We start from the raw sequence: 11917 nt of genomic DNA, 5'->3' as shown, positions 1-11917 counted from the left end.
TAATAATCTTGCTAGACCTGATGCTTTTTGTTATTGAGATCTATACATGTATATGTCCGTGTCGCTGCATAAACGTTTGCTCCACGTGTCGCTGTTAGATAAGCTCCAAAGTCTTGGGACTGCATTTTGATGCTATAATATAATGCTGCAAGGAAGTGCCTTCATCTCTTTCTCCCTTTCTTTGTTTATTGGCTTAATACAACTGGAGCCTTTTAAATTTATTGAAGGTCTTGTTGCCTCTCTTTTTGAATTTGCTTAAAATAATATGATCAACTTTCTAAGTATACGTGGCACAGTAATAGAGAATTTGAACTATTAAATTATTATAAGTAAGTTTAGGAGCCAATAGACTGTTTTAAACAAAAGTTAATAAAACTAAGTTCAAAGGGGTCAATCTTTTTTTTTTCAAGTTGAAGGTAAATCATTAGGTGTTAAACACTATCCGGAATTTTTTTCATGATATGCTCATTAATTTAAGTTTTTTTTTTCAAGTAGAAATGACCTCTAATTAGTTAGGGTCTTAATTGGGCAATTGAGGCATATATCAAAGGGACGATCATATATGATGAGGGAATGTTCTAATAAAGTTAGAAAACTTTATTTTGATAAATTTTTTTTAAATTATACCAATAAGATCATATTAAACATTGTGAGTACCTGGAATTGATGACATAGACATTTACTCAAGTCATATATTTTACGTAAGTGCTACATAATCACTTAAAACCACGTGGCATAATCGCTTATTCTCTCTAACGAAATATATAATTTTAGTTATCGGATTTAGGTTTTGATAACATTCTCATTATTATCAGTACATGTGTCCCAATCTCTTTATCTCATACTTGATCGAAATGATGGAAACCATTTGATCTCTTAAAATAGGATGACTCTCGCCCTCTGATACGTGGACATGTGAGAGTGATTCCAAGTCCTACTCACATTACATCTCGTAGGATCCATCTAGAATCTAGAAAATCTGCCACAAAGTAGAACACGACTTGTCCTCTATATATTCAGATGTCATCCGAGGAAATCAAGGACACAAACTCCCTATGAATGTCTCGGACCCGCATAACGAAGGTACATATACTTACATTCTAGACAAATATATACAAAGTGTCTCGTATTCACCTAGAGATTCATATCACTTTATCATCGGAGCAGGGTCGCCTGTCAATGGCCTCTCTCTAACATTTTATTTGTCTTATCTCATGCATCAAAAAGTCCACATTGAATCTTGAAATATCTACAAACAGAATCAACAGTATCAAATTGGTGCGGTGAACGTGGATGAAAGCAAAACGACCATGAATCAACTAAATAATAATTGCATCCCTACTTCCTCCCAAGAGTTTGACCCTAACAGTAATACCAACAATGATTGATAGTTGGGTGACGGTCAGGCTAGAGCCCTGAATATAGGCCTTAGGGTTTTGATTTCTCCCCCAATGATGCTTTGCCCTTTGGAGGCAACATATTCTGTCCTATTGGAAGATGAATCAGTAGATCCCTCCGAAGACTTGGGTTTGCGAGAGTTCTTGCACTTCAAAGATTCCATGCAAAGAAAAAAAAAAAGGAAAAAATAGAGGAACTTAGGGTTGATTGAAGAGGTGGAAAGCTTCTCGTAGTAAAAAAAATATAAGAAGTCTCGAAAGGAAGAAGAAATCCCATTCATTTCAAAAAAACTCTTTTAATATTTTCAGCATTTACATTTTTTAGCACTTAAAATTCAATACTTATTTTTTCAGCTCTTAATTTTAAGTTTTATCAAACACCACCTAACATTAAAGATGGATCAGCTAGGGCGATTGCTGAATGTTACCTTCATCTTCTTGGTTGCTTCCCGATCAATATTTTGTCGCTATTTAGGCCTACATGGTTGAACGAAGACACTTAAATGTTGACATGGATGAGTATATTGGTATTACAAACTTATTTTTCAAGGATTCTTTTGTTAAGACTCAGTTAAATTCTGATATCATGCGAAGTAATATCATTATACATGTGTCCTCATCTTAGCTAACGGGAATGTCCACAATAACATGGATCGTCATATTACTCAAAATAGGAGCACGACCATTTCTCAAACACGCAGCCAATGAGATATCATTTGAATCCAACTCGAACTGCACCCGCCTTGTCCGCCTAGAATCAAGGTAATAGAAATTAGATATAACCCAACTTACCTGAATCGTGTTCAAACTTTCTTCCGAGGAATCTACGGATAACGACATCCTATAAATACGTCCAAACCCCCCATAATCAAGGTACATACACACATTCTCTGTAATTACTCTCAATTGTTTAGTATTTTGTTTAATACTTTACTGACTTAGGCATAGGAATGGGGTCGTGTATATATATATATATATATATATAGGGGTGAGATCTAGTGTGACAATGAGCTTATTGTTTGACATAATAAAACTACGTAGTTTTGATGATAATTAAAAAGTACAAGGTAACAAATTTGTAAATAAAATGAAAGAGATGATAGAGAAAATTGTTTTATTTCTTTTCTTTAAAATACATTTTTCCGACATCTCTAACATCATTTTTTGAAAATTTCTATACTATTAGACTCGTCTAAATTAGACGGTCAGTTTAAGATCCCTGAAGCTCAAGTAAAAAAAATTCCGGTGAACGGAATCCGGGTGGACGTTTTCCGGCGAGAAACAAATAGCCCAGAAAATTCTCAAAAAAATCCAGAAAATGTAAAACATTATTCTAAAAAACTTTAATTCTTGGGTCGAAGCGATATTTCTTACGGTTTAGTCCCAATAAAACTTTTTCCTTAATTTTATCCATTTTACATGCTTCAACAATTTGTTGGGTCAAAACTGTAAAGAATCTCACTTTGAGCCAAGAATTAAAGTTTCTTAAAATGATGTTTTAAATGTTTTGGAATTTTTTGATAATTTTCTGGGCACGTTTTTTGTCTTACTTACATTGTTCCAAATCAGTGTACCATTTGTTCCAACATAATACTTATATTGTTCCAACAGAAAATTGTTTTATTTCTTTTCTTTAAAATACATTTTTCCGACATTTCTAACCTCGTTTTTCGAAAAGTTTTATACTATTAGACTCGTCTAAATTAGACGGTCATTTTAAGATGCCTGAAGTTCAAGTAAAAAAAATTCCGGTGAACGGAATCCGGGTGGACGTTTTCTGGCGAGAAAAAAAGTACCCAGAAAATTCTCAAAAAATTCCAGAAAATGTAAAACATTATTCTAAGAAATTTTAATTCTTGGGTCGAAGCGGGATTTCTTACAGTTTAATCCCAATAAAACTTGTTCCTTAATTTTATCCATTTTACATGCTTCTAACAATTTATTGGGTCAAAGCTATAAGGAATCTCGCTTTGAGCCAAGAATTAAAGTTTCTTAAAATGATGTTTTACATGTTTTAGAATTTTTTAATAATTTCCTGGGTACGTTTTTTTGTCCTACTTACATTGTTCCAAATCAGTGTATCATTTGTTCCAAATCAGTGTACCATTTGTTCCAACATAATACTTATATTGTTCCAACAGAAAAATGTTTTATTTATTTTCGTTAAAATACATTTTCCCGACATTTCTAACCTCGTTTTTCGAAAAATTTTATACTATTAGACTCGTCTAAATTAGACAGTCATTTTAAGATTCCTGAAGCTCAAGTTAAAAAAATTCCGGTGAACGAAATCCGGGTGGGCGTTTTCTGACGAGAAAAAAGTGCCCAAAAAATTCTCAAAAAATTCCAGAAAATGTAAAACATTATTCTAAGAAACTTTAATTCTTGGGCCGAAGCGAGATTTCTTATGGTTTTGACCCAATAAATTGTTGAAGGATGTAAAATGGATAAAATTAAGGAAAAAGTTTTATTGGGACTAAACCGTAAGAAATCCTACTTCAACTCAAGAATTAAAGTTTCTCCAAATAATGTTTTACATTTTTTGAAATTGTTTGAGAATTTTATGGACACTTTCGGGTTTTTTTTTATCGGAAAACGCCAATCTAACCGCCGGATTCCGTTGATTTGGGACTAAAGCGTAAGGAATCTCATTTTGAGTCAAGAATTAAAGTTTTTTAGAATAATGTTTTATATTTTCTGAAATTTTTTGAGAATTTTCTGAACATTTTTTTCTCACAGAAAAACAGATCGCCGGATTCCATTCACCGGAAAATTTTTTACCCGAGTTTCTGGGATCTTAAAATGACCATCTAATTAAGACGAGTCCAACGGTATAAAATTTTTTGAAAAACAAGGTTGGAAAAGTTGGGAAAATGCATTTTAAAGAAAAAAATAAAACAATTTTCTCTTTTCTTTTATTTACAAATTTGCCACCTTCTTTTGGTTAATTACAAAATTGGTCATTGTCACACAATAAGGCTTGTCACACCATAAGAAATGTGTCACGCCTGATCTCATATATATATATAGGCAGATGGAAGGTCATCATCAGTAGTAATGATCCACTTAAAATTATTAAACTTCGAAAATCATGAAGCATGTTCACCTACTTATCCTAAGTTGGGACGTTTTAAGTCCACATGTCGAAAGCCTCATGGCATCACTGTGCGGTTCTTACACAGTATGTGCGATAAAATTACTATCCAATGAAACGACATCTTATTGCTAAAAGATAAATTAGACAAAATAAAGCCCAACCTATACTCACCTTTGAGTAATGGACTTAGTCAAACATCAAATAGTCAAAGTAAACAAAGCTCTAAAACATAGTTGTGAAAGGTGATCGCCTCGGTCGTCTCAGGTGAGAGGCGACTGAGGTGATCCTTCCATTGTCTCAGTGCCCTATAAGGCGGCAAGGTGCTAAAAGCGACCGCTAGGCAATCAAGGCATTGAGGCAATCATCTCTTACATCTGAGGCATTTTAGCCAACTTTTAAGGGGAAAAAAGATTTAAGAGTGATATTTCAAATAAACGATAAGAAACAAAACAAAAAAAAAAGCTTTCAATACTGAGTAAACTTTCTTGCCTTTCAGCAGAATTCTACTGTTATATCTCTATTACATCTATTTCTTCAAGAGCCCCATGTTTCTTTACTCCAAGAGTTTCTCTTCTACCTTTCTAAGATATTATTTCCTGCTTTGAATTTTGATTTTTTTTGTCATGCAATTAATTTTTAATCTTGATTTCTTATTTATTGTTGTTATGATGTGTTGTGGGTTAAAGTAGATGTAGTGAGTAGGTGATAGTGGAGAGGTAACTGGTAGTGGTGACAATGTCGTGGATGTTAACAGTGCCAAGTGTTAACAGTAGTAGAGGATTTCATCACAATTAAATAATAGTTCTATGAGTCTAGTATATAAGCTGTAAAATCTATAAATATTTTAATTTTTTGAGTTAATTTAATAGTGGCGGGTGTTAACAGTAGTGGATGATTTTCATCACAATTAAATAATAGTTCTATGAGTCTAATATAAGCTTGTGTAAAAATAAAATCTATATGTATTTTAATTTTTTGAATTAATTTAATTTTTTGTGTTTTTCTAATTTGTTTGTCGCCTCACGTGCGAGAGCGATCACCTCGCCTCAAGGCGATATTTTTCCCTTATCACCTCGGCTCGCCTTTTGCCTTTAACAACTATGATCTAAAGAGCTTCTAAAAGACTAAAAGGGGGACATCTGATAACAATCTCATTATTATTAGTACACGTGTCTCACTTTCCTTGTTTCATACTTGACCGAAATGACGGAAGCCATTCGATCTCTTCAAATAGGACATCTGTCATCCGAGGAAATCAAGAATACAAACTCTCTATAGACATGTCTCGAACCCTTATACCCAAAGTACATATACTTACATTCTAAATAAATATAAACAAAGAGCCTTGTATTCATCAAAAAATCCATCTTACTTTATCATGAGATAGATCACCTGTCAACGGCCTTGACATTTTCTCAGTCCACATCGTCCCTCACAATATCTATAAATAGAATCAACACAATCTTTAAGGTTGAATGGAGTATACATGACTAGAGTAGTAAGACATTCTGAAAATGTCTACGATTTTGTCTAGCAATCAATTCAGGTCACATATTTACACTTTTTCAATTCCACTAATCATCTTACATGTAGTGGTAGACAAAACGATTTTTATTGGTCAGATGTATCACTCTCAGAGTATTGTAAAATTTCTCATATGTGTTATTTTATTGACACAAATGAACTTGTCTGATCTTATTAAAATAGTGACTAAACATATGAATTGAGGGGTCAACTTTATTTCCAAAGATAAAGAGGAGAATTGAAAATGTTGGTTGGTTGGTAAACTCGTGACTTTTCATTTCTTCTTTGTATCGAGATCACAATTGATCTATGGTTTCCGCAGACAATGCTTTTCTTGATACAATACATGTGAACCTGAACCACCTCAGAGATAACACTTCCATTAGGTAAATTTTCTCAGATTTGACAAAGCACTGAAACATAGAACTTGGGTTCACTTTCATTTTTGAACTTGGGTGGTTAGAATCTCTACAACTGGCAATGATATTTTCTCCTCATTTGTCTTGTGGCGTCATTATAGAAAGCCTTACTGGTCCCCTCTCTGTCTCTACTCTACATTATAACTTTGACCACAATGCTTAACTTAACTTAAGACATACCCTTAAATTCACATTAGGTAAATCCCTAAAGTTTTATGCTCAATCATGAATCTCATCTGCCACATCTCTCCTTTTTAGAGGGGAATCATCTCATCAAAAGCAGGGTGAGAGGTGAATTCAGGTAATTGAATTATTGATAAAGAGACTGAAGAAGACAAATATAAATCTGCTTTTGGGCACTACCATTATCCTAATGCTGTCTGAGGAAAAATAACAGTTTTATAGGTCACTTCAGCATCAAATCATCCTTTAACTTTTTAGCAATTTCGTTTATCTTTCTTTCTCTCTCTCTCTCTCTCTCTCTCAATCATTTTAGCTTCCCATGTTCTCTTTCATAGCACTAGATTCATTAAGATATAGTAAATAAATACTAAAGTTTAGATCTTTACACTAAAAAGATCAATAGAAACAAACACCCTTCATTATTTCTGCTAGAGAAAGAGTACAGTAGTAGTAAGCTGAAAATTAAATCTGATGATTGCATATACTGTTCTCTAGTGAGGGTTTGAGTGAAAGCTTAAACAAAATTGGTGGGTATTTATGGTTTTCTATTTAGGAACCCATTACATGAAGATTCAGCATCTGGTTCTTAATAAAGATGGAAACTTTACAAAAACCCCAAATTGTTGTTTCTATTGATGATGATAATGATGTAGAGGGAAGTCGTGGTCGGCACCATCTCCACTCAGATGATGAAGAGCAGCAAAGGAGGTCTTCAAGTGAGTCTGGGTGTAGCAGTGAGATTGTGAAGGAGAGTAGCAGATCCTCTGTTTCTGAGATGGATCTGGAGTGTGGAGTGCCTGAAACTAAGCTACATTTGGCAAATGTTGAGAAAGATTGCAGGATTTGTCATCTGAGCTTGGATGTTGGTAATCAGGATTCTGGTTTGCCTATTGAGTTGGGTTGTTCTTGCAAAGAAGATTTGGCTGCTGCTCATAAACACTGTGCAGAAGCATGGTTTAAGATCAAGGGAAACAAGTAAGTTGTGAGTTTATAAGAATAAGAATGATTTGATCTTTAAACTGATTTGATTTCTTCTGATTCTTAGTATTTGTGCATATGTCAATTTTGAATATGATCCATTACTCTCACTTATGCATATGTCAATTTTGAATGACAATGACCAAATCTATACTTTTGACCATTTGAAATTGTGTGTCAATTTGTATACTTTATTGTGTTCCTTGACCACTCCTGCATTTATCAACCATCTAAGACTATGTCTATATGTTTTGACTGTGTATTGTATAATATCATGCAGATATTGTTAGTTTTTTACAAATGAACCACGTCTTTATAATGCATCTATATGGATTAGAAACATACTTTACTAAAAGATCCCATGTTTATTCGTTTCCACTTAGAGGCGCTCATTGTTCAGGCTTTTTACCCAGGTACCATTCACTCGAAATTGGTTCATTACAAACGGTGTTCCAAGTTCCAACAAACTTGTTCTCTGCACTAAGTTTCATGGTTATTATAGATTTCTTAGAGTACAATTATCTAATGTGAGATGAAATAGCTGAGACTTTTTAAAAATATATATATAAATCTAGCATTTTCCTCTGATAATTGTTGGTTATCTTATCAACCAGAAAAATGTTAATATCATGATGTTCAAAGTTAACTTTTATTATTTGATTTTAAATAAAGTAATTCCGGTCAATAATCACTTGAATATTGATAGAGCACAAAAAAAATCAGTTGATTATGTGCTAACTAAGCATCATACATCATATGGTTGGCTTTTTATGGTTGATATAGCACAAACATGTTACGTGGTACATCCTAAGCCACGGAATATTTAGGGTACTCCGAAATACACTCGATGAATCAATTAATGTCATATGTATACATTTTTTTTCTTTTACACCAATCATTTCTCATATAATGGTATGTAAAATTATTTTGCTTGAAGTTTAATGATTTTCTTGAAAGAAAATGAAATTGATTACTTTTTATTGGAATAAAGTTGAAGTTGAGGGGCTTTGAATTATGTTTTGGCAAGGTGTGAATGGAATCTAGTTCCTCTTTGTAATTAATTAAAATTTGTTTTGGGATAAACTCCTTTTTATACAGTCAAAAGCAACTTCTCCATTGAATTAAAAGAAAATTTTATGCCATTGATGAACCATATATTTGAATGTTCCATTATTTAATTCAAATTATGCAAATGCATTTGTTTTCTCCTTCAATGTTACATATTCTTTTGGAATTTTCCACTTAAATATAATTTTTATAAGAGCAAAAAAAAACTTGGCACTTACTGAGATTCTTGATATAAATGTAAATTTAGCTACTTTCTATTTGTTTTTGTTGGTGGGAATCTGTTTTTCTTAGGCGCATTGTCTTTTAAAATTGCATGCAATTAAAAATGATAATATTCCTTCCAATTTTCCTGCTGTATAAAGTGAGGATATCTTAGATATTGTTGTCTTTTGACTTATGAAGAATGATAATTCCAAGTTTGAATGGTGGCTAGAGTTATTGGGGCCATAACTGTTTGAAGATTTTATTCAGTACTTTAGTCCTAATATTATCCGCTTTGAAAAATCTCATTCTTTAGGAATCACGGCTTTAAAATACGTCTGAATGTATTGAAAATCCACCTTAATGATATGGCTCAATCACGCTCTCTATTTCTAATGTCGGATTCATATCATTTTTGCCCTCATCGTTATCCTTTAGGCTCCCTCTTGCTCATGCATTCAACCCCCTCCCCCCTTAGGACTGGATGGTTAAAGGTCCACCAGCTTCTACTTGGTTTATGCTCAAACCAATACATTATACTTGGAGAATCGGCTCTGATACCAACTTTAATAGCTTGATCTAATACCATATAGATACTGTCCGCTTTATCAAACTCTCATTCTTTGGATCTAAAGGCTTACTTATATTGGAAATCCATCTTACTACTGGTCACTCCATCTTCATTTCTAATTTCTAATGTGGAATTCGGTTCATTCTTGCTTCCGTTGCCATTCTTTAGGACTGCTCTTTGATTAGACCTTCCACCCCAACGTCATCTTCTCAGGACCGAGCTTTCTGGACTTCAGTTATTGTTTCCTAAGCTTTTATGCATTAGGAAAAGGCATACTTGTATTTTTGGCCTTTACACTTATCAAAACTTACACATTTAGCTCATAAACTTTAAATTCTTGACATCTAGTTTCTGCATTTTGCTTATCATTTGAAATCCATCCCTTTTTACAGCATTATCAAGCCTACATTACATGTTTCATTAAGTTTCATGTCACATAAAGTTGATGTTCTTAAACTTGGTGCAGAACCTGTGAAATTTGTGGATCAGTAGCGCGAAACGTTGTTGGTCCTAACGAGGTTGAGTTAGTAGAGCAGTGGAATGAGGTGAATGAAGCAGCAGCAGTAGTAACAGCAGCTCCATCTGTGCACATAGCCGAGACTCGACACTTCTGGCAAGGTCACCGGTTCCTGAATTTCTTACTGGCATGTATGGTATTTGCCTTTGTTATATCTTGGCTCTTTCACTTCAATGTGCCCTCTTAGGCTTAGTCTAGTAATTAGTAACTTGTTTTTTCTTATTACAGCTCTTTTGCTGGCTATAGCAATTCAATCTATCTTCAAAGAGAAAGTTGATTCCCCTAAAATTTGCTGTTTATATTAGTATCAAGATTGAAAATGTTGCTCTATAGTTCTAAGTAAATGTTGATTTACTTTGCAGAATCAAGAGTAGTATCAGTAGTATCATTTTGATTCTGTATTGCAATGCATCTTGTCATTTTCATAGATTCCCATGTTTGCTCTTTCATTTTCATTATCATTCTGAAAAGTGCTAAAACATCGGGTGTTTAATCAAGAAAAGTTCTAAAAGCACGGGTGCTTAATCATGAAAATTTATAAGAATCAATGGCTTAATCAAGAAAACTTGTAAAGATTTTTTTTCTAGAAAACGGGTATAAATTAAATATATTCAATTTATTATAAGTTAGCAAATATAAGATGTTTGCATATTACTGTGGTTAGTATAACTAATTGTACACTTTTTTTTTTTTTGGACTAAGTATAAAATAATGCTTGGTGGTTTATCTGTTTCAAATATAGGATTCTGATTTAAAAGTTTGCAAATAAATATATGTATTATGTTTATTTTTTTGGTGTGTGGAATGTGAACGAACACCAAGAACTACAATCTCAAGACTTAAGTTTTTTTTTTGGTTCGTAAGTGTATCCACCGCCGACAGACTGATGGCCACAGAAATTCTTTCCATTCCCAAAAGGGAGGATCAAACCCAGGACATTTGATTAAGGGAGGATGAGCCTTTACCACTCAACCACAACCCCGTAGTTTGACTTAAGTGATTCTATCACGTCTGTACTTTTTAAACTTCAAATTATTTTAAAACAAAATATTAATATATTATATATAAATGATATATAATTAAAAAATATTACAATATTAAATTTTTTTAGAAATTTTTTATCGATCCACGCAATGCGCGGATACAATGTTATTATTATTATTATTTTTTTTTTTTAATAAAACGGCACAATACTAGTTACATTCTAATTACTATTAAAGTATGTGGTATGTTTCATGTACGCAGCAGCAGCCCTAATTTCATTTAGGATATTTTTTTACTCTTTTTTTTTCTATTTTGTTTGCAAATTCTAAATTAAATTATTAATTCAAATAGTATTATATAAAGCGACACAAAGTAACTTTTATGGATCTTCTTTTTTTTCTTTTCAAATTTCTTTTTATTGTTAGGCATATATGTATTTAAAATATAGAAAAAAATTATTTATTTCTTATCTTAAAAACATAATTAAACCATTAAACTTTTAAGGTTTTTTAAACTCTTAATTTTTAATTCTTACGTACATTAACCATTCACTAACTATTTGGCCAACATAACCCTTAATTAGAAGCCTAATCTATGGGTATGGGCCTCTATACTATAAATATATGAAAAATTCGGATATAAGGTTATAATGAATAATAGAAAAATAAGATGAAGATCCGAAAAGTTCAAAGAAGCTTCAGATCGAAGATCCGTAATTATATGAAAATCTTCATATAATTATGGATTTTTTATCTGAATCTTCTTCGACCCTTTCGGATCTTCATCTTATTCTTTTATTATTCATTATAATCTTATATTCGAATCTTCTATATATATATCTGATAATTACAGTTTTGAGATTTAATTTGAAAAAATAAATAATGTAAGCTAAATACCTAAAACTTTGAAAAATACATGTATAGACATATGAATAAATCATGTTGTTATAGTACATGTAAAGTACTTATCAATTATATG

The 11917-nt window shown here is 32.5% G+C and overlaps 1 protein-coding gene across 2 annotated transcripts; it reads left to right on the top strand.

Moving 5' to 3' along the window:
* The first annotated feature begins 6638 nt into the window (after window positions 1-6638).
* Window positions 6639-10285, top strand: LOC136227980 (uncharacterized). 2 transcript variants are annotated; one of them, XM_066016779.1, is made up of 3 exons: window positions 6639-7595; window positions 9905-10086; window positions 10184-10285. In XM_066016779.1, exons 1-3 carry the CDS (start codon window positions 7216-7218, stop codon window positions 10258-10260), a joined length of 639 nt encoding a protein of 212 aa, XP_065872851.1. In that variant the 5' UTR covers window positions 6639-7215; the 3' UTR covers window positions 10261-10285. The 2 variants fall into 2 exon arrangements, with proteins under 2 accessions (XP_065872851.1, XP_065872852.1); XM_066016780.1 differs by having other exon boundaries at window positions 6648-7595; window positions 9905-10285.
* Window positions 10286-11917: the final 1632 nt, after the last annotated feature.

This window comes from Euphorbia lathyris, chromosome 4 (genome assembly GCF_963576675.1).
Source record: "Euphorbia lathyris chromosome 4, ddEupLath1.1, whole genome shotgun sequence".
Lineage (NCBI taxonomy): Eukaryota > Viridiplantae > Streptophyta > Magnoliopsida > Malpighiales > Euphorbiaceae > Euphorbia > Euphorbia lathyris.
Note: the sequence above shows the minus strand (reverse complement) of the source record. Positions and strands in the feature narration are given on the sequence as shown.